Source organism: Cyrtonyx montezumae, unplaced genomic scaffold, assembly GCF_038088225.1.
Source record: "Cyrtonyx montezumae isolate F1298 unplaced genomic scaffold, pur_monq_1.0 scaffold_17, whole genome shotgun sequence".
NCBI classification, from domain to species: domain Eukaryota; kingdom Metazoa; phylum Chordata; class Aves; order Galliformes; family Odontophoridae; genus Cyrtonyx; species Cyrtonyx montezumae.
In genome coordinates, this window is record NW_027071903.1 from 34,259,551 (window position 1) to 34,283,845 (window position 24,295).

A 24,295-nucleotide genomic window follows, 5' to 3' on the forward strand; every position below is an offset into this window, starting at 1 on the left:
TTCAGAAATAGTTCAAAGCTTTCTTAGAATGTGGAAGCCAAAAGCAAATCTGCAGAATGCCATGGACCCACGTAAAATTACTCATTTTTTTCTCCTGTTTTTTTACTGTTTCTTTCATAGCTTGTCAAGCAACCTCCCTCCCCCCCCGTCAGATTTAGCACAGTATCTGCAGTTCCCATTCACCACAAGTTTCCAAACCGAAGCACTCCAGCTGCTCTAGGGCTATACCCTTAAATGTGATCTTGCTGTTAGGTTATACTTGCCTGTTGTTATGACCTTGGCTACTTTTGACAAAAAGATAAAGATGAAATAGGCTTTCACTCTTGATGACCATTTCTACAGAACATCCTTTCCAAAGCAAGTTATGATATACATAGGTGTGCAGTACTGAGCCACCCATGCCAGACAGCAATAGCATACATAGGTCCTCTCCCCAGCTGACACAGCATTGGCATTATTATGCCAATGTCCATTTAACTTTTGAACAAGTTTTATGTTTTCTGCTGAAACTGCTAGCAAAGCAAACACGTTGAAAACCAGTTTCATTTGTCATTACAATATCTCTGTTTACTTTGAGACTTCCCAAACTGGCACACACAATTTTGGAAGGTTCTTGCTTACAATTCAAGGTGCTTGCTCTGAACTTTCCTTTTTCTACCTGTCATCCACTGTTTTGTGAATCCCCTTCTTACCAGGAAGATATTTGTGATCTTCCTCACAATGAAAAATGCTTGTTAGAGTAAAAATAACTCTTCATTACTGTTGTCTGATGAGCTTTGGTGTTCTGGAAGAGAGACAACCTTATTCATAATAGGCCCAAAGGAATTCAATGAGAGTTTTCTTAGATTTCACTGAGATATTTTTAATTGTTTCTTCAAAATTGACTCAGCAACATCCTCAAATACCTGCTTCATTTAAAGTAGATGAAAAGTTCTGCTCATGTGTCAACTTAAGGACATGCTTAAGTGCTTTCCTGGATTGGGGCCTAAATACTTACAAATACAGATGGTTATTATCAAGACCCAGAAAAGGCCAGGCAACCACCAACAGTCAATTATATTCCTACCAGAACTTCACACCAGTATATCATACTGTTTGTAGTTAATTGCTTTGAAATAATTGGACAGGTGAGCAGGTAAGTTCACACAGAGCATTTGCTATTTTCCTTTGTATTAAAAAAAACCCAACAAAATACTGCAGATTGCGTGGACATAATGGGCACGATTTTAAACAAATCAAAACCAAGTTAAAAGAGAAGGGAAAAGGTATGTGCTTTTTAATTTTTAACATCATTAAAACCTTGAAAAACTTGTTATTCAAGAGCTTCTTTAGTTAATACCTCATTACTTCTCTTTTTATTGTTATGGTAATCAAGCCTTAATATATTGCAGCTTTACAGCATGAAATCAAGGCTAAGCCTGCGGGCATCAACAGATGTACAACAGCATGCAATAAAACACAGGTATAGAGGCATGCAGAGCTGAATATGGCACTTTTATTTTATTTATTTTTTTATAATTGTTTAGCAATTCATCTGAACTTATTTTAACCTTGACAACAGATGAACTCTAACACATCCCATGATCAGTCACTGGAGGCTGCACAGAACAGCGAGCTTTCTGATCGCTGTCTTACAGGCTGAGTTTTATGAAAGCACGAAATGAAGTCTGAAAAGGATTTTAAATTGTTTGGATGACTACAGGCTGTCGCTGTAACTATTCAAACCATTTAACTGCATATATTCTAGTCCAGGGAGAATAACACTAAGAAACTGGATTTAACATCAAAGCCATGTATCTCTGTGGGAAATCTATGCCCAGTGTCAGAATCCATACGCTTTCCTCATACAGTCAGTCTTTGCAGAACACCAAAAAAAGAAAAAAACCCAAGCATTTGGACCTGACTTTCGGCTTTGAAGTGATACTTCACTTTTTGACTCATCAAATCAAATGAGGTTATATACAACTTTTAGAAAGTTTCAGTAGTCTGCTTTGCAGTATTGAGAGACCTCATCAAGATGGGTGGGCGTTTTGAGATCTCTCCCAGGTGCACAACAATGATGCCCAGTGTCAACTGGGCTCCCTTTCTTAATGTTATTTTCAGGAAACAATTACTTCTCCTCTGTGATTTTTTTTTAAATTTAAAGAGAGTGTTTTGGCAAGCAATTGCTTTCCCAGTAAAACACTTTCTAATTGCCAACAGTAAAAGCAATATGCTTATAACTTTATGAAATCACTCATACTGAGGTACACATGACAAAGCTCAAGGGCCACACACAGGACAAGTGGTAGGGATACAACCAACAGCTTCAGTTTATCTGGAGCACAGCTTTACAGGATCAGACATTCAGAAACACCTAACAAATCACATTTATTTGTCACTCCAGACATGTTATCTTTCATAAAGCTATTCAATATTAATGAAATAATAAGGAGAAAGTAGACACAGGTAACAGATTAGTCCAGTAAAAGTGAATGTTGTTTCCCAAATTTCTGATGTATAACAGTAAGTCTCAGTGTGTGAATCATCAATGTACCTGAAGATCCTGGCCGGCATCAGCAAGGCAAAGGTGCTCAGATTCTCTCATGAAAATACTCAGAATAATGACTGTAAGTTATTCAGATGATAACTGTTCTATATCTTTTAATTCAAACAAAGTTTCCAAACAGTAAGGAGGCCAGTCATACAAACTTTTAGTATCACACATAAAAGTGAGTAACTCTCCTGGCTGCAGTAAAAGCTAGCTTCAATGAGGCCATTCACACTTATAAGCATTTCACTTGACAGTTGTAAGTGCTTGTCAGATCAGACCTTAGGACAAGAATGCACGATGCCCAGCATGTAACAAATGGAATGAAAGACAATGGGCACTATAGTCCAGTGAACACACTAATTATATTAATAAAATGAAAACTTAAATTTCGAATCTAATCCTGGGCTATCATTTATAAAAGTTAACAGGGCATATTTAATTTAGGAATTGGCTACTGCTTCTCTTTCCACTGCTGAAACCTCATAAATGAAATATACTGGATTGCTGCCCAGTGCGGAAATAAAAGTTATGAATAATGTTTCTATCTCAATCTTTGTCAGTGCTTTAATATTCCTAATTACTTTAAAAAGCTAAATATTCAATATAGGAAAAACCTTCTTTTTCTTTTTATCTTCACTTGCAAGATTAGAGTAATTTAATATGAGTCACTGGCTAGTTTTAGTTCACAAGGCCCATCTGTGCTTTGGAATGCTTGTTACTCTTCGTGTGTATGAATGTGTGTGTAGATGAACATGTCATACATGCCCATGTTATCACAAAGTTTTTATTATTTTGTCACTTTTGAAATTCTCAGAGTGCACATACAGTGTATAAAAACCCGCTGGCTGTTAGGTTGATCTACTCTATTGCCAAAAATAACCAAAGGACAAAATGATTATCTGAGATACTAAATTATTTTATGGTTAAAAGAACTATTTTTCTTGAGATAGCAGTATTTTTCTAGAGAGATATTTAGTAAGTTGAGATTTCCAAGTTTTTCCCTTGTCTGTATGTCAGGTCATCCCAAAAAGTTACATGGCTTTTCTTTGTTCTCCTTCCTCTTCCATTTGCCTTTCCTGTTGTAAGAGGGGAGAAAGCAGCAAAGCTGCAGACAACCAGAGAAAAGTCTGTTACTCCAGTCAAATTGAACTCCTGTTCCCTTTTGATGCTGATCCTTTACCCATTATATTTTTGCCTGATAATGATGTTTCTTTTTTAAGATCCCAATCAATGCTTGAGAAAGGGAGGAACTAACAGCAAAATAAAATGTTTGTTCAGCAAGTGACTTTCAAGATCTTTGCATATGCAGCTTTACTTACTTGCCTAATACACAAATAGAGTTCAATTAACAAGTTTATTTCTATTAAGTCAATAATCATTGGACCTATTTTACATACCTCACTGATGTTTATGCTGGAAAGAACGTTTGCTGTCTCACTCTGTCACACACACTTAATCTTACCTTTACCAATTAAGAAACTTTGATGTATACATCTTCTTCAGCTGAAGGAACTGAAAGCCTCAAGTGTGAATTAATTTCCTGGAAAAAGTGTAGAACTCCCACCTTTACCATTTTACCACTTTCAGCAGTACGGATAAGTCAGGATTTCAAGTCAGAAGCAAGAATCTGAGCTGCACAGAGCAGCTCCCACTGGCTTCAATTGGCGTCAATTGGACAAGTATTCTGTTTAGAAAGTACTCCAAGTACTACACAAAATACTTAATGAAGAATGTGAAGTAGTAAAGATTGAAGAGAAAAAAATTGATAATAGAGCTATAATATCTACATTGGTATTCCAATAACAGGACAGAAAGCATTAAGAGCATCCTTCACTGCATTTAACATGTCTTCATAAGAACAAGCAAAAAATCGAAAGTCAGTACTGTAGGAAAGGGTAATATCACATATTAATCACTGCAACATAACCAACTGACAAAGCTCAATTTCCATTTAAAGCACCAATTTCTAAGGCCACCGCTTTGTTTCACACATTTTTTTTTAATAGCAGTATATATCTTTAATACATTTGTGTAATCTTTACTCACCACTAGAGCAATCAGTACCTCCCCATCCTGGTTCACAATGACAAGTGTCAGGAGAAACACATCTTCCATGCACACACTCCTCTGTGCAGAGTGCTGTTAAGAAGAAATAAAACACAGTTTTGTAAATATATTAAGCTGCTGGTAAACATATACTAAACTACGCCTTAGAGAGCAATATTTTGTTTAAAAATATTAAACAAAGAAAACAAACAAAAAATAATTACTTGTAAGATTTAATTAATACTAAGTGACCAAAATAAAATATAGGTCTCTAGACAGCAATAAACTCATTTGTCTGTTCAGCTCTTTGTAATGAAAAACTCTAACACCAGAAATTACTTTGGTTAGCAGTTTTGCTTCATAATAAAATTTTTAACAAACTGACACTTATGATTATTATAATTACTGAATACTAGCTTCTTTTATTGCATTCAAGTTATTTCTGATCCTGAAAGAAAATGGAACTCCAAAGACCCAAAACAGACTTGTACAAAAACTGCTCGAAGAAAAGAAACAATTTTACTACATGAAGCACGTAGTGCAGGCTTGTCTTCTCAAGGTCATCAAGTTTTCCATAACTGAAGTATTCTCTACCTTATTTGTCCACTTCTGGCTTACTGAAAGATCAATATCCTCAAACCATGAAAACCTGGCTGGTGCCTCCTTTGCCAGTTAACCTACAGACAATACATGGTTTTAGGACGTTTTTTCTCCTGGAGACCAAACCCAATAACGTGTTCACAATATATTTAAGTCCAACTTTAAATGATGTGTGATCTTTCAATAATCCTGTTGCACAGATCTTCCTGCTCTGTATCCATCCAATCACATGTGACCAGAGATGAGGTTACTGCCTGGTTACGACTGCAAGATCTTTCTAGCTTAGTCATTTCTTTCCTAGGTTCACTACATGTCAGAACTGAAATTTATTCTTATTTCATATCTTGTGTTTAGACAGTATTGCAGAGAGCATGAAATATTGATAGCTAATTCTCTAGCCACTAATTGTCCTAATCATTTGTGCATTTATTTTACTTGAGTTAGAGTTTCTGAAGACAGTGAGGCATCCTAGTCTACAGATGTAAGATGAAATTCGAGACAGGATATTAGAAGAGTGGGATTTTTTCCATGAAGAAATACATGCGTTCATGCAGTCACTGAAAAATGACTGTTAACCAATGACAAGGAGCAGTTCACACAAATAACAGCTGCAAATGTATACATTGCTATTAAAACCACATTGTACAGAAAGGAACGTGATATGCTGGGATATGGCTACTTAGAAAACTGCTCCAGATAGCTTCATCTAAGAATACATGCACTGATGTAACTCTTAACACATTAGTTCAGTAGAATTAAGGAAATCAAAACAGATTTTTTCTGTTCTCTGTATAGGCATTTACATTAATAAATCATTCTTCCATGAAAAGCATGCCACAGGTCAGGCTCTCATGTCAAGGAACAATTCAAAAGCATGAAAGCTGATGGCAAACTATTACTTTTCCAAATGATAAAACAAATTACTGGTATAAATTTAGTTGATTAAGCCTCACAAATGAATCACATCTTAACTCTATTAAAATAAATATTAAATAATAATTGAGAATTTAGATAATAAACTTCACTTGATTACTTGTCTATAGACAGAAGTGCTAACTTCTTTAATAATGCTCTTATCTCTTGGGAAGAGTGTTACTTGTAAGCAAGACTCAAGATGCTGTTCCTCTTCCTAAAGCAGTCCATGGTGCGTGAAATACACAGTTTTTTACATTTCTTTTAGGCATTTTGAAGTCCATTGTAGTTGAAGATGACAATGTTTAAAGAGCAATTAGAGAGTTAAGAAAAATAAAGACAATCCTTGGAACTGTGGGTGATCTCGTCTCTGGTTCGTAACTTGCTAAGCAAGCAACCATGAACTTATTAGAACAGTCATTCAAAGCTGTGAAATCACAGAGGACTAATCCTGTAAATGGGGTCACAGAAATCCCCCCCAAAAAAAAGCTTCACTTTAAAAAGTGAAGCTTTCATATGTCAGTTTATTTGAAGAGACAAATAATCAGACTCATGCACTGCCAGCCTCAAATCAGGCCTATAGAAGTCCCTACAAAGGTCAGATTTGGGCATCACTATATTTTACCATGGCAAATAAAATTTGAAATTTCCTTTCTAAAAGGGAAGTCTTGTCTTGCTCTAATCTTTAGAGTTTAAATTAATTTTTCATTCTATTAACATTCAACATAATAGGATACAATGGTCCCCAAGGCATTCTCCATAATATACTTTGCACAGTGGTTTGCAAATGATCTTACTAGTTAATGGAACTATAAAAATTACTTGCACATAAAGGTCAAGAAAAATATAGATAAGTATATATACTTTTTGGTACTGCCCTGTTCAACATACAGCTAAAAGCCCCTGGAGTAAAGAAAACTTATACTAATGCAAGGAATATAATTCCTCCCAGTATGAAAGCCCAAGCAGCTCATCTTTCGGAATTCCAGACTTTTTATGTCTGCATTTTCCCTTGACCAATTCTCTTGAACATCCCAGCGCCTCATTGATCAATTTATTATTAGCATTCTTGGCATGAGTTTAAGATCAGTTTGTAGTTTGATTCAGCCTGGTAATAAAATGACCTACATCAAAGCCCTGCCAAAATGCCATCTTTGCAGCAATGCGTTTAGCATGAGTTATTTGACCATATTCAAGGTCACACAGCAACTGCTCCTTATCATGGAAAAAAGTCAACAAAAGGCCTCTGTAACAATTCATTTGATGCTTATCACCTACTTTATAATTATAAACAGGGCTTTTTTGTTTTTTGTTTTTGTTTTTGTTTAACATATAAGGTCAAAACTCAGAGAAATAGACCTAAAGATTAAATTCCTTTCAAATCTGAAATATTTTAATTGTTTTCCTGAATCTGGAATCAGTATATTAAATGTCTATGTCTCCCATCTATGGAAGTATGCAGTAGGCAGTGTGATAAAAATTGGCAGGATGCTGTTATTGAGTAGTACACTGCTAAGTGGGGCAGCCTCTTCTTGCCCAGAGAAAGCATTCATTGCAGGGCTACTCCCAGTGGCACCACAGTGAGTTTCTCCCAGACAAAAGCAGCCACAACCCAGGGATCCAGAGCTACTCTGTCTTCCTTGGAGCTGCATTCCTTTGTGTGGACCCAACCTATGACTAAGGGCTTAAATCTCTTGCTTAACCCAGTGTTACACACCCTGCTCATCACTATTTTACTAACATGTTGATTTCATGGATTCAAGTAACACAGCTAACACCTGCTACTATTGCCTAAGGCTCTTGTCAGGAGTGCAAGTACATTTAGAGAAGAGTTTCATTCCAGTGGAAGACATATTGAGTATTTTAGCTTGGGAAAGTTTTTTTTTAGCTTGTCCAAAAATATACCTTCTTTATTTTTTGCACAAAAGGATGAGTTAAGAAAACGGATCTTGTGCCTGTGGTGGATGTGCTACACTTGCAGGGGTCGTTAGAACTACTGACCCAACAAAGTCCCATCTCTTTTCCACTTACAGGATTTCATTGTGACAGGCAACCAAAATATCTTCAAAACAAAGTCTAAAGGAATGCACGGTAGAAAGCAGAAAACAGGCTTCATGAACTGCACTCATAGTGTATGTTGCCAAAGAAACCTGCTGGAGCATTCTGTACAAGCTTGAGTTTCCTAAGCTGTGCAGGCTTTCTGCCCAGGGATTGTAGTCTAGTCAGGAGGTGACAGAAAGCAGAAATAACTGCTGCAACATTACAGTAATGGAAAATATTGCTGAATGAAGATACAGACGCTACAATGTGAGAGCAAAGCCAGACAGAACCTCTAGACGCTGTCCCAGAAACAGAAAGAACTGCTCTGCTGAGATCGCTCAGGTGGACAAAGGACTCTGTGCCATGACTGCAAGTTTTCTAAAACATTTTCCTTTTCTCTGCCCTACTTCAGACAGCCTCTGCCAATTTTTCTTCACTACAAACTGATCTCACTTTTCTTTGTCATGAACCAAAGGAAATCCAGCATACTATGTTGTTGGTATTAAACATCAGATCATCTAACCAGTTTGACAGTAGTCGGACTCCACAAAGCGGACATTTAATGGTAGAAGTGATGTTTTCCTTCACAATTTAGTACGTGTCCTTGGAACAATTAGGGCCATTGTAGAGCATTCTTCTACTCTCCAGTGCCACTTTTGGGGCAAGAAAATTTTGTCAGCTGAAACAGCAGTTATCTCACGGCCAGTGGTTTCAGATAATACAGAGAGGTCAAAGAAGATGAAAAAGGATGTTTGCCCTTTATCCATTATGAATCTATTCACTCAGGGCCACTCTGGTGCTTCCATTTTAATGTACTGGCCTGAATCCAGGTTGTGCGGAGTCTAAGATATTAGCTTCATTAGATAAGCCTGTAGTCAGCTCTTGGCTAGATTCTCTTAGGATGCGCTTAGAAAAGTGAGGTTTGATAGCAGAAGAAGGATGACTACAGCTAATGCATCTAGGTAGGTTTCCCTTATTTTTAGATTACTGCTTATTTGTGGAACGGAAGATTCTCTCTTTAAATCACCAACTTTCTGTCAGGAATCATGCTGATTGGATTGCTTCCTGGATAATTTTTTCAACAAAGTTGGATAACTGTTCTCTGTATCACAGAGATGTTTATTTCTGTGGTTATCACTCAGGACTCATTTATTAATTTATCACCTTGGATAGTAATTTAATGCAGGGATTAGCAACTCCAATAGAAGAAGATATGAAAAGATGTCAAAGACTGCTTAGCTTTGAGGAATTTATTGTTTCAGTGTATGGGAACCCTTATTTTTCAACTCCTTCTTGGTACCTAATGACAGCACCAATAAAAAAAAAATACAGAAACAAGGAGATCAATGTAAGCAAAGGAAAGATGAAATTGATGTAGGTGATACAACAGCAGTGGGTCATAAGATCAACTCCTTTTCCAGTAGCTGTAATGCTATTACATTTTTTGGCAGATTTGGAGTTAGAGACTACATATTTATGCAATCCAAACAGAATCTATGTTCTTTCTTGTTCAGGAGATGGGGAGGCTCTGACCATTGCCTCAGTGAGATATCGATCTGATAAAGAGAGCAGCTACATTGTGTTATCCTCAGTCTTGACACTCTGCCAAAGCTTATGGAGTACCCTACGCCAGAGATGACTTGTGAATGGCTGAAGTAAAAGAATTGAGGACATACATTTTGAGGATTTTGTCTTCTTCCAGGAGCAGAATCTGACATATGTCACTGTCATTGTTGACAAAATATCAGTAAATCCCTACATGAATCTGCTGGGAGGTGAAGATTTGTTAATAAGCATAAAACTCACATCAATTTCAGCGTATTTTCTCTTTCTAGACACATGGCAAGCTGTGGCTCTAACAAGAAGGTTAAAACAGGGACTCTGATACTCTTGTCATGGATGAGTGTATCAGGCATCGGACACAAGCAAGTTTATAGATCCTGACATAATTTCAACCAGACTGCATATTTCAGATTCCCTGGTACCCCACAGAAGGACTACTCACATTGTACTGATTACTGGGGGATCTGGCACTGATGAGAATCTAGTTAGTCCATGTTGCAACTTCTGCCTGCAGCAGGCTTTTCTCTAGAGAGTGGTTAGGGAAGTATACTGTGCTGGGGGAAGGTCAGGGTACAAAAAAAGACTGTCTCTACTTCCAAGTGCCCTGACTGAGATCAGTGAAGCACTTTTAGAAGTGCAGTCTGGTTGGGTCCAAAAAATAGTGGAGTTGGAGCAGAGCATCCCTGAGAAAGGAATGACATAACATCAGTGACCATAAAATAGTGCCAGTGACAGTAATAGAGAAAGTTAGAGTCCTGCAAAGGGAGAGGTCAGCTGGAGCCACACATTTAACAGACTCTGTGTTATTTGGATGCCCCATAGGTTTCACTTGCTCTGGTGGAGAAAGGGAATGGGAGATGGTACTTACCATTTAACAATGTCTGAATGAGAACTGAAAAATAGCTTCCTAATAGCAGCAAATGTCAGAAGAGCAGAACTGGGGTCAGTAAGCTGAACTACTTTGTATCTTTGTCTGTGCAAACAACAGAAGAGCTCTGCAATACTTCCAAGCACAAAAAGGGATTTGGGAGAAGGCACTGCAGGACTCTGAGCTTTGAAGTGCACCAGCCCCGCAAAAGGGACAGCTTGCAAGGCTGGGTAAAAGCAATACTAATCCATAGGTCTGCAGATGAAATAACAGTGAAGTTCTGGCAAGAGGAATGTGGGCAAAGATGCTAAGAAGTTAAGTTTTAGAGCCTAGCCATATTCTGCAATGAAGACAAAACGTATTTCTCATGCCTCATTTCAACAGATACATGACTAGTGTCTAATACAAAGGCAAGACCTCACTCCAAATTTGGAGATGACAGTCCACACGGAGATGTCTGCTGCTCCTGGCTTGAGCTTCATGGGGATCAGGACATACAAGCAACTGGTCTGGAATGGTGGGGTGAAGAGAGAAACTCTACCTTCAAATTAACTCTTGATCACCTTAAGGTAAGTCATACACCCAAACTACCTACCATGTCTAGGGGCTCAGTCTTCCTCACTACTATAACAGAAAGTGAATCTCAGCACATGAAGAACTCCAAGGAGATCAATTAACTATTGATAATTGCTGATCATTTCAGGCCTGAGACTGATTTTATGCATTTTCTGCCACTGCCTCAACTAGAAACAATCACTGCTTTCTACCATGTTGAGGGGAAAGACTTATGCTGAGATCAATTCTTCTAATCAATGTTTTAATACAATATTATTCTGTGGGATAATTTTCAGCATTTAACTTCTTCTAGTAAATGATTTCCCATTGCCTCACTGGAGGGTTCAAAACAATCATTACCACTAGTTCAAACTGTTAATGAGGTTAAGAGAGATCCTGAATCAGCAGAGCAGAATCTATGACCCAGGAAAGCTTTTCCTTCTTGCGTCCTCTGTCTACTCATTCCATTTTTTAGGTAAATTGACTAAGTCTTTCCAGCAATATGTAGAAAACACATTTTCACTAGATAATTTTCTACAGGAATTTGATTAATCCAACCAGCAAACTTTATGCAAATTTGTGCTTTATATCACTCAAATTGTGCTTTTTATTGTACCTTTAGTAACATTAAGAACTGTCTTTCTAACACTACTGTCTTTCTCTAGGTAACATAGAAATATTAATGTCCACTCCTAGGCATGGTCTTCATTTTCTCTCTGTATGACCTGGTAGACCTCACTTCACCAAAACAGAATGTGATCAAAAAGTATTTGCCAGAGGAGGCCCCAGTTCTGTTCCAGACCTTAGGGCAATTTCTTCTTTTTCTATAGTCTGAGGAAATGAAATTCTTGATGGGGTGGGGAAAAGAGGAAAGCTTGTACTTAAGTAAAATCCCTGGTCCTTTCAGCTTTTGTGCTAATATATGGAAAAACAGCCAAAAGTACTCCAGGAGTGTAACCCCATCCGTCAAATCTAGGCCTGAAGAGCCTACTACAACAACCAAACCATCTTGCCTTGTTCTCTGGAAATCACCTCAGGATTACAGCACTTGCATACTTTGCTACAGGCTAATCACTAAGGACACGTAGTGAATTTCTTTGTGTACATATTCCACTGTATTCCAGTTCCAGTTTATTTTTGAAGACGGTAGCGCTGCTACATGTCCACAGTTCTCTGATTACTGACTTGCTCTGAAATGTGGGCCTTACGCCAAGAAAATGTCATTTTCTGTCAGTAAATGACACAGCTCAAATGCTGATTGATTTTCATAGGATGAGAATGTGTGCTGTGTGTAAGACTGAGGATGGGTGCATCAAAAATGTTTTTCTTAATGGATCAAAAATAGATCAAGATGTCTGGACTGCGTGATACTTTGGGCAACCTTTGTTGAGCAGTACAACACCAAGTAAAACAAAATCACACCAATTTCCGTACATGAATTTTAGTCTATAGCACATTGAATAAACCACTGATTTTTCCACACAAATTCTTTCTTCATTCTTACTCCAAATTTCATCAAGACAATCCAACAAAAATCCTTTTCTTTGTTTCTCACAAAAATAGGATGAATACAGACAAATTTCAAAAGGCAAACCTGTCATTGAGACCAGGCAATTTTATGGCATGGACCCTAGAGGGCCAATGCATTTCAGATTTTATTTCATATCAAGCTACACTCTGAAAATGAAGGTCACCCTGATGAAATCAAGAACAGAAGCATAGTCTGTTTGAAGATCATGTTAATGTATGAGCAACACTAACATTACTGGGGATGGAATATTTAAATGCATACACTTTTCACTTTTCTCACTTTTCAAAAGGAACCACAGTAATATGTTTCATTGCAACTTATTGAAAGAACTGCAAAAAAGACCCCAGGAATCAAATTATTGTATAACTATTGGGACTGATTCTTATCTCAAGCCACTAGTTCAAACCTTCTGTAACCAACTCCAGGTTGCAAGAAGTCAGCTGACTTAAGTCAACTTTTTAGCAATGTCTAATTGTCTAGAGAAATTCTATACTAAAGGGACATGGTAAAATATACTCTCATGTTCCTGTGATTCATACTGTCATCTGAGAACAGAAGATATGCATAGAAAATAAAAACTTTTACCTACACTGTCAGAAGCTCTTTGAAGCTGCCCATTCTTCACTGTAAGGTAAAAATTGCATAGAATTTTTATTGCATTTATGTTTATACAAAACTGCTTCACAATATTTTGGGAAAGACAATCATTATGAAAAATTCCAATGAAGTTTTAAAAAGGAATTCTATTTAAACCATAGATTTCCAGAAGAGTGACACTTGTGAATGTAAGTGGAGGGATATTAAATTCTGAGGTACAAATCCATAGCTTTTACTTCAGTAGAGCCTTCATAAGCACAACATAGCTGTAATCGAATGTGTACTTATGTACTTGTTATACTGGATATCTGGTTTAATTTCTTCAAAAGTATGCTTACAATGTGCTTCATACACACTTTCTTAGTTCTTAAGCAGAAAAAGTCCCTTTATTTGATTCAATTTACATACTTAAGTTGTAAGCTTTTTCAAGGAAGACTATCTTTTGCACACATTTCTAAGCATGACAGCAATACAAGTAAATCATAGTACTCAGAAAAGAAAAATCTTGATAAAAATGAGGAAGGCTTTGGGATTAAATAGATTGAAAATGTCTCTTGACTTACTGCACCAGAGAGCACGTTTTGCAGAAGCAAATACCTGTGTTACAAATACTGAAGATAAATTATTTAAAAATGCTTCACGATCATATCCACAACAGTCCAGAGTTCCACAAAAAAATTCCCTGGGGAGCCTTAAACACATTTATTGAAGTGAAAAGCATGTGCAACAATGCACAAATATAAAGTGTGATGCTATAATCCTATAACAGAGAGAAAAATAGATGTCTACATAAACAGTCAAAGGGTGTCTGGTTCCAGAGGAAGTAGCTGTGGCTGGATCTTGTTGAGAAGAGCTCTCTCTCTGAATAGCCTTTTTGATGTTTGATTAATACTCTTAGCCTGTACTGGATTATGAAGCATCAGCAGATGCTTTCCAAACTATTATCCAACATAATCATCTTATTTTGGTGAGATCTATCGAACCAGAACCAAACACTGACTTGTTAACTGACTGTACTGCAAACTGAAAACCACCATCTATATGCACTTTGGGCATCCTGAGTTCACCAGCAGCTCTTTCACATCTACACACTTATTCATTTCCCTATATAGAATTCATGCTCATTTTCTTCATTATTCACTCACTTCACTAAAATTCCTCATGCAAATCTTTCAGGAAGTTGCTTTGCTGTATGAAGTTAAAGAAAGAATTAGCACACCCATGTGCATCCATACAAAAGCACAACTCTGTCTGCAGATGTTATTAATTCAACAGTGACAGCTGACATTCCTTGCCGTTGAGGTGTTAACAGTAGTCAGAAATGATGCTAAAAAGAAACAATAGCTACAGATAGACTCCAAAAGTTCACATGAGAGAGATGTACATGTTATGTGCAGGAAGATGATGAAAGCAGAACACATAGGTCTAACATGCAGTTCTTGGTCCAAACTTCACCAAGTGCTTCCTGCCAGCCTCATTCCTGTAGCACAGGAGATGGGGAATAGATGAACTATAAGTAACTGCACCCAGCTAGCCAAACACTTCCTCCTGCCTGCATAGGCTGACATATTTAGGGCATCCCTAGCTGCTATAAATGGCTGAGAGAACAGAGGGTGGCAGGAGCAAAGCCACAAACCCTCTGCCAGCCCAGACAACTGCCAGCACCGGCTCATCCTCTTCAAGGTTCTGAAATGAAAAGTATTTGAAAAGAGTGGTTCACAGCAGCTTTGAAAGTAGTTTCCTGTCACTGTTAAAATCAAGAGGTAGAAAGACCAAAAAAACCCACAGGGCAATTTCATGAGGATCATATTGATGAGTGTGTTTCATTAATTACAGTACATCTGTACTATGCTATTATTCTACTGTATGCATTTCAGACATTCTTGTAGTGATATTGATAAATCCTCATATAGAGTTTCAGTCTTATAAGATGCCTATATAAGATTTCCCCTAGAAATGAGGAAAATGAGTGACTGGTAACTGGACCTGGCCTATGTTATGGTGGCCCTTTTCTTCAGTCAACAGGGATCTTACCCCAGAGCTCTCCCTGCACTTGACTAGCAGCGTCCCAGGCTTTTAGAACTGTTGTGTTACAGACCCTGGGACAGGACAGGAAAGGGAGGATTGCAGACAGAGGAAACTACAGGGCTGCTACCATAGGTTTTGTAGCAGGTTTTGTAGTTTTTGCAAGAGATAGTACAACCACCAGCAAAACCATCCCATGGATTCAAACCAGTGCCATCCACACCATTCTAGGTGAGTGCAAATTAACATTAACAACTTTGAAGTGCATTAAAGCAGAAGGAGGAAGGGACTTTGAAAGCGCATAGAAACACTGAAGTAACTGAGGACGTCCACTTCCACACAGTGGATCTGTGCTGAATTTACAGCAGCTGGGGCCCAACCTGCCTTTGCTAAAAGTGGGCAAATGGAAGTACAAAACCTTAAGCTGCATAGTTTTTTTCTTTGAATTCAACAATGAATTCATATCTGTGATTCTTATGTCTCCCTTTCTGATCCTGTTGAAGCTTCCAGGCATCTAATCCATTAGCATGAATAGTATTGAGTACTCTGGATCCAGTGCCTCCTTCTGTATATGCCCTGCATCCTTTTATACCAGTCAAACTGAGATTGCCCATGGCAGCCAGAAAAGCTTTTCTGCTGCTACTCTAGCAACAGTCTGGATCTTTTTCTAAGTATAATGCCTGCATAATTTTTCCTCTCATATTTATTAAGCCCCTTGAGACGTTATATAGCTTCAGCATACTTTCCTTTATGCTGTTCTCATTTCCCTGCATGAACATTTTGTTTCTCCTGCTTCTACTGCACTTCTTCCAGAAGTCCTGCCCTTATTTCATTACTAAGCTCCACCAGCATCTTTGCAAATCCATCAGCATCCAGAAGCTGACTGCAAACACAAAATGATGGATGCGAGATGAGAATTGATTTTTTCACCTTCCCATCAAATAGGTCTTCCTGTTTTCCTTAGGCTGAACAGTAACCCACTGTCTCTACACCACAAGATGAACAGATCTACTAATACAGCGAGTCTCCCTCTTCCACTTCACATACACCAGTCTCCCAGGATGTTCAGAATGAATAAGCAACGGCCTCTAATGTTTGCAAAGATATGTTCTATAAAAATGGAATATTGAGCCATGTTATATAGCCCCAAGGTCTGCAGTATGGCAGCACATGCTGAGCGCAGACAGCTCTGCTGCATGCTCCTTCTGTTGCTTTCTAATCAACCCACCTGCTTCAACAGCAAACAGGGATTCCTCCCAGCCACCACACGGTGCTAAGACTGCTGATCCTGTTGGTACTACTACCATGACCTGATGCTGAATCTCTTATTTCCTGTGCAAATTTCTGCTCAGACAGGAACACAAGGTGCAAATCATTTTCCCCATATTCTTCTCTGGAAAAGGACATATGGAATCTTCTCAAATGCATATAAATAAAGAATTTCGAAGTGTCTCCTACTGTCATTTCAATTTTATAATTAATGACACTTCGTAGAATGGCCTTCCACACCATTTTCCTGCATTCATGAACTTCAAATCAGAAAGAGAAAGAGAGGACATCCCCTGATACAAAGTACCTATGTACCGCTATATCATTTGCCCTTAATTTGTGTTGCATTATTGATGTACAGAATGCCGTACTTGAATAATGTAACAGTAAGGCTTTTACAGAAAGCACAAGCACCAGCTTTAATGTGTGTCTAAAAAGATAAGAAAAATACATTTCCTAAGTCCAGCAGATTTCAAATAATAAATTTTCAAGTTACAGGACTGCTGGCCAAAAGGAATTTAAAAGTGAAAGTCAGGATAAGAGTGGGGAGGGCACATTTCTTCCAAACTGTTACTGAGCTACTGTCTCGTAAAGTGACAATAACCAACAAATCTGACTTACACGCAAACATTATGAATATTCAGGAAGCTTAAGATGCTGATTCAACATTTTATACCAGTGTACAACTTTTGCACTGATCACATAAGCTATTATTTTTCCTTTCAGCCTAAGCACACTTGACTGCAGTGCCGGTGTGTTGTTGCAGCTTATGCATTGAATTGCAAGTATTGTAATTCATCCAGATGGCAGGAAGCTCTGGAATTGTTACTTCCATGGTACAGATGTTTAACAGCGTGGCCATATGGCTCCAACAAGGCAGCCTTTTCAGAGATTACAAAAACTGCACTAGACACACAACCTTGTAAATATGATTTGAATCCTGAGTGAACGCGGATCTCCGCGTTGCTGTGATACAAAGCATACACTGTGCATTGCAGACAGAAATTACGAAACGTTATTTGAAAGGAATCAGGTCCCATATTTGCATAATTTCACTCATCAGATATTAAAGCAACACTCTTCATTTGTTTCTGAAATTTAGGAAATGTGTCAGACACAAAGTAGCTGGAATGACGGCCCAATAACCACACGCAAATATAACAACACCCCAAACCTCTGGTCTGGGTGAACTAGCACAGTAGGTGAGAAACTGAGATTCAACCGGCGAGACCGAGAATTTCTCTACACAAAGACTTGCCAAAGTCAAAGAGCCCTCAATGACTGTTGTGGCAGTTGCAGTGTGGAAACCTGAATGTTGAGAAACAATCTGAGATCAATAACACCTTGGTCAAGAAAGGAAAGAACCATGAAATGGTCAATTTATAACTCGACTGAATACTGTCAGCTTCGAATGACAGGTAAATGGCAGCAAGTAAGACTGTTAAATCACTAATCTTGTCTTTATTAAATCCTGTCACATCACGTAGATTTATGTACTAGAAGGAAAGTGTAAGGCCTGGGAATGAAAAAGAAAAGTATTTAAAGTAAAAATTCATCAATCTGTTTAAAAAAATGGTAAATTCTCAACTTTCAACTTCATAGTTGCTTTTTTCTTTCCTGTCCAAAAATCAGAGATAAGTGGATGCTGCTTGAGCTCTTGTCTTTCTTTTTTCCTGATTCTCGGGTCTCTGACCCTTTGTTACCTAGCATAAACTTCTCCTTTATATAATCTGCAGTGCAAGAATAAGATTAAACTGGTAGACTGAAAAAAGCACTGGTCTCTCAGACAAGAAAGGTATCCACTTAGTACAGAGGGGATCTTTCCACCTGACATATTCTTAAAGGGAAGTAGTCGGTTGTGATCTACTCAAAGAGCAAAATCATGAAGGAGCCACGTGATATTCCTGCAGTGCTTTTTTGTGGTTTTGTTTTCATTCTTTGAGCAGGAAAGTATTCAGAGATATTTTATCACAGATTCTAATTGAGACAGTATAATTTTAAAATATCTGTACAAAAACCTTGAAGGGTAGTTGAACTCTGTGGCAGCTTTAAAAAAGATTTTATGCATTTGCTCTGCCAAAAGCTTACCTTAGCAAACAAAGTATAGTAAATCACAGTTACTCTGATTTACTGCCCAGTGCATGCCGTTTGTTTTCAGGGGCAGTTCAGTGAAAAGCTGTGTCATGTACAAGCACATTCAAAGATATGGAATTGTTCTGCAAAACTACCAGAACAGTAGCAAGCATTCCTAAGGTACCAATGGAAAAATGCAGATGTTTATTAGCAGCATTTTTCAGGTGATATTTTTTGAATACCATTACAATACAAAAATATTCCAGGACTTTTGTAGGCACAGGGAAGACAATTTCATACTGCAAAACTTTTTAGCCTAAGTAGTAACAAACAGGCTACAGCTTACCAGTCAAAAATTTTAATGATTTCATCTCTTGCCCAAATTCCACATTAGGCAGTAGCACATGAAGATACAAAAAAAGGGACAGACATCAAGGGAAGAATGGTAAAGCAAGAACTAAGGAGGATGGAATTTGTTAATCATAGAATCTCAGAATGGAGTGGGTTGGAAGAGGCCTTTAGGGATCAGCTAGTCCAACCCTTCTGCCATGGGCAGGCACACCTATTGCTACACCAAGCTCCCCAAGGCCCCATCCAACACGGTCTTGAACTCCTCCAGGGATGAAGAGTCCACAACTTCTCTGGGCAGCCTGTACCAGCGCCTTACTACTCTTGGAGTGAATAATTTCTTCTTTATATCTGATCTAAATTATATTAGACCTAACCCATTAAGAAAGTCCCAACAGGAGGACAAAGAAAAAAAATATATCACTGACATTCCTTTAAAAAATGGTAAATGAGAAGGGAAAAGAACAAAACTGTAGCTGAAAGCCTGCTTTAAAATCCAAGAAAGAGTCATTAATAGAGATTTACACCCAGCCTTCAATAGTCTAAACATGTCATTGTTAATTACAAAGCTATTTAACTTCTGCAAGAAATAAGGGCTGATATTAATGAAAGAAGAACCAATTAGACTTTAATCTACACACTGTTTTTTAATCAAAACTTTCTTTTGATCATCAGACTCACTGCGGGATGTATTCTCTCTTCCTCATGTTGTAGTGGCTTCCACAATTGTTAATGGAATAGATTTTAAAGGGCTGACTGTGCAAGGAGAACTTTCTCTGCAGGGCTGAAGGTTCCCTTCTTTTTTACCAGCCATTACTGGAAGTACACTCATCTCCAAACCATGCTGCTCCATAACTGCACAGCCAACTGGGAAGATTCTGATAATGTCTCCTGACCTCTCTGCACAGCTGCCATCAAAAGAGCAAGCACTGACCACGTCTAGGGGAATGTAGGACAAGGGTGCTAGACCTCCTTATCAGGAAAGAGCAAAACATACCAGTTTAAAGAAAGAAAAGGGAACAGAAAATTTAGGAAAGAGGCAAAAGCAGAGAGGAGCCACAAAGAATGAAAATGAAATTCACTGCTGACTGCAAAGAATGATGAATGGGAGAATTTGCTTGTTGGAACAGGACCACACCATGAAAAAAAACCCACCAAAACTAACAGGACAAATATGTGATGTGCTTGAAACAAAGGGACGTGATGGGAAAAAGCTGAACACTGTCGTGCCTTCAGACTCATGGCTGCAGGGCCAGAGTCTTGGTGGGGTTTTTGTAATGTGGCTTCTTGTGATACTAAAACAACAAGACCAAGCACCAACTACCAGTCATGATGGAGAACTTCCTTCATTTCCCTCTCAGGTGCACAGGCTGATCAGATCTCCCAGGAAGGAGAATAAATAGAAAAGGTCCCTGACATGAACTCTGTCTATATAAACATGAAGATAATGAAATGTAGTGACTCTTGTGCATGTGAATAACAGAGAGAATGTAGGTATTATCTGCAGTCAAACACAAAATTCCTCATCTGATCAGAAAACTGCTGTCTGTTCTGCATTAGCAAACCTTTGGTGTACAGTATGTGCCAGGCATGAGCAGTAAGAGAATTCTCTGAGTACTATTCCTGAGGAAAAAAACATTTTAAAATGATTTTTAATATCCTGTGAGCCTTCTCAGAAGGTCTGTAGATTTTTACTGTTGCTGCAGACAGTATGGCAATTAAAAAAAAATAAAAATCAATAGATTGCAGAGAGAAAAGTAAAAATAAATATGTTCTGTGCCAGGCAGGATTCTGAGATGCAAGGTTCAAGCTGGTAATAACAGTATGTGCAATAGCTGCTGAAATGATACAGACACTTGGGAAATTTAAAGGTAAGTGCATATTTAGTGGAGGGGGAATTTTAGCAAAGACTTTGGGCTCCTTTAAATGTTTTATAGGAGTTGAGTCACAGTACTCTGCACTTTGAAAGACCGAATTATTCCTCTATCTGTAAAATACCAGTAATTCCAAGGCCCTGTGAATTACCAAGAATGGATAATTTTGCACAGTTCAAAACCCCTTTTCATTAATTGATTGCCATAATGGTAATTCAAAATGACATTAAGGCCTGTTCATGTTTTTGAGGTGCTTAAATACTACCATATGAGTACAATATAGGTATCTGCCATAGTTTCCATGGAAATAAATAGGAGGCATTACTTTTGCAGCAATCTGCTTAAATCTGTCTACAAAACTTGTATTCTGATATCTATCAAAAACTTGCATTTGTCTTGTGTCATAATCCCTTTCTAACATGATGGAGACAAGAGATACACCCTGTCCAAGCACTCAGGAAGCTGTAACAATGGAAACAAGTGGCATTCCTTGTCACTCTCATATTGACCTAACAGACTCCGAGGTTTTTATTTGCTTGTGCAATGTAACCAGAACAATGCTTTTCTGATTTTTGTGAACCTCTGTACAGAGTAAAATTATTCTCAGGAACCACAGGAAGTATCGTGAGTTTTAACTGCTCTTACCTGAAGTAAGAACTGCCAAAGTTAAGAGGTGCTAACTTTATGCCTCTTAAACTATGCCACAGTTCATTCCTGAGGGCGTTCGCAGTTTCGCTAATCCGTTAACACTCTGCATACTCAGATAAATTACTCCCCAAAGTAAGGTGTGAATCAAGAAAGCACTCAGGAATTTAATATTAACTTTATCCCCAATGATTTCCCCAAAAACTTTACTAAGGTGCTTGAAAAGCACGCAGTGGAAATATCCTCTACCTGCAGTGCTGTCTGAAATCAGCGAGACCTGAATGTCCTGAGCAGCTGTGAAAATCAGCCCCCAGTATAACTATTGCAAAACATCTTTCATTTGTCTACATTGCCTCCAAAACACTACTTCTAACTGACACATCTGAATCAAATCTAAGTACATACGTATACAGTAGTCTCCACTTTCATAATATCCGGGACAGCACTGAGATCTCCGCCGGTACATAGTTCTCAGTCCTCTTCGATACGCCGTTTTATAACTTATTCTAAATTGCAAGACAGAAAGCCATTTGACAATATTGAAAATCAATGCCTGCTGTTGGAATAATATTTGTGTTAAATTATACTAAGGATAGCATTCAATAATTATTTTAAAATGCATGAGAGCTTTCAATATTAAAAGCCACAATAAAAAAAGGATCGATACTTGTTTTGGAACTTGAAATATAGGTCGTATTATAAACACAGTACTCACAACAGTCAATCACTGCTATCTTAAAACATTGTGCCAGTACCAAATTAAGGGCAAGGAGTTTCTTCAACAATAAACAATTCATTTCTGCATATGAGCAAGGTCAGCTATCATCACAAAATCATAGAACTGCTCAGGTTGGAATAATCAGAATTTCCTACAGAGACCACAGCATCAGCATGCTGCACAAGAAATAACCACAAGGAAAACTGCTCCTATTATACAAAATATGCATTTAAGCCCCAAATGACTTTTTCTACTTTCTAACCCTTCCAAGGCATCTGTGCCCTGAAAAAAGGACATTGTAAACCCAATTCAGTATTTAAAGCATGTTTCCCCTACCAGAATCTGCAGTGCACAGATACCAAAAGGTGTGAAGCTTTCTGTAGCTTTTCTAGAGTTATTCACAGCATTAGCAATGAAGCCTGAGAACGACACATACTATTGTGCTAGCTTGTCTCTGAACATACTTCTTGCCAGGTGAATCTCAGTCATATAACACATCTTCAAAACCCAGAGGTGACATCATGACACCAAAATCACATCAAGCAGTGTAAATGAGTCTGCCTAATTCCTCAAGATTTAGGAGCTGTGTTTATTTTCTACCGTATACATGCAATGATCACTTGGAAAGGACAGTTGTAGTTTGGTCATATAATAGCTTTTTCCAGTCATATGGTGCAGTGAATGGCTCCCCAAAAAACCACTGACCTCCCTCAAATCTCGTGCAAAAATCTCTCTACATCACACAGTGTTGTGGAATGCCAAAAAGCCTGCTTATTGCACCAAAATACAACTTTCAGTACATATCTGTTATAAAATACCATAAAAACTTGAGAAAATAAGAAGCCTTGTGAAAAGATGAAAAGCCAGAATTAAAATATCTGGGGATAAGCTCTTACCTGTGTCTAGTGCACTTGAACCAGTTCAGTATGTCAGTACATCTTGTATAATAGATCTGATCAAAAGGATGAGCATAGGATTCCTGTACTGTCACAGCATAGCTAGAAGCAAAGAAAGGAAGAGAAAGACTGTTCATTGCAACATGAAAAGCTTCAGTTCCCTGAATATGCTACTCATCTAATTCCAGTATGAGAAATAATTGAATCAATGGTCTTAGAAATTTCAGGCCTTATCCAAAACTGGAGAAGGGTTTCCTTAAACCACAGTTCTTACTTAAAGTTTTTTAAGTTCTTCTAACTTGGGCTCTATAACTGAGCTAGGCATAGAGATTTCAGTCTGAGGAATAAACAACTCCCTTTTGGAAAAAAAAAACAAATGTTATTCAAGTTCACTTTTGTTTTAAAAGATGAAAAGAGCATCTGGTTAACTATATAGTACACATTTTAAAAGAGAAAAGCGTCGTGCTTTTAAAATGTCTCAGTTGCACCAGGTACTATATTCATTACTACGATTACATTTAACATTTCCAGGACTGGCACATGACTTGGGAAAGCAAATCTATTCAAATTGTTCTTCTCAGTCATTTTAGAATATTGTATTGCTCTACAGTAAGTGTGTACACTGCCTAAGAGACTCATAATCTCAGGCTCCTATCTGAAAACAAGCTCTGCTTTATCAGATCATTAGAGAATCACACTAAAATCATTCTAGGCAGGGTCAAGACCCAAGAATCAGACCTTCCAAGTCATTCACTGTATTGATTGTCTTAATCATCCAAGCGATCTCCTTCCCATCAATGGGACTGCTGATGTGATTAAGCCCTGTGAGACTGCACCCTAAAGGGAATGCCAGAATATTTGCTTGGAGGGTCTGACTGGCTTGAAATCACTGACTGGGCTATTACTGCCCTGCTTGTCATGCCCTTTCTAGACAAAATTCAACTAGATGTTGCTTTTGTCTTTTGTCACAATGTGTTCATTTTGACACCAGAGCTGTTTACAAATACTAATGCCAAAATGTAAAATATTCACATTGTTTGTTATTAATGTAAAACAGTAACAATCAAAAATCTTGATCATTGTTTTATGATCCTTTCTTTGTTATCCCACTATTGCGCTAACAATCTTTTCCCTTTGATTTATTAACATCTAAGTTACAAAGTCATCTTGGTCAGTACAACCAATCAATTTTGGTATTTAAT

The 24,295-nt window shown here is 37.9% G+C and overlaps 1 protein-coding gene across 2 annotated transcripts in view; it reads right to left on the reverse strand.

Moving 5' to 3' along the window:
- The window catches only part of MEGF11 (multiple EGF like domains 11), a 179,122-nt gene extending 157,162 nt beyond the window's left edge, over positions 1 to 21,960 (reverse strand). For both annotated transcript variants that reach the window (XM_065734083.1, XM_065734082.1), the window contains exons 1-2: positions 21,885 to 21,960; positions 4,580 to 4,672 (exon numbers count right to left, since the gene is read on the reverse strand). In XM_065734083.1, the coding sequence (XP_065590155.1) occupies positions 4,580 to 4,672; positions 21,885 to 21,945 (154 nt within the window). In that variant the 5' untranslated portion in view covers positions 21,946 to 21,960. The remainder of the gene's footprint in view (positions 1 to 4,579; positions 4,673 to 21,884) is intronic.
- Between the last annotated feature and the right edge of the window lie 2,335 nt (positions 21,961 to 24,295).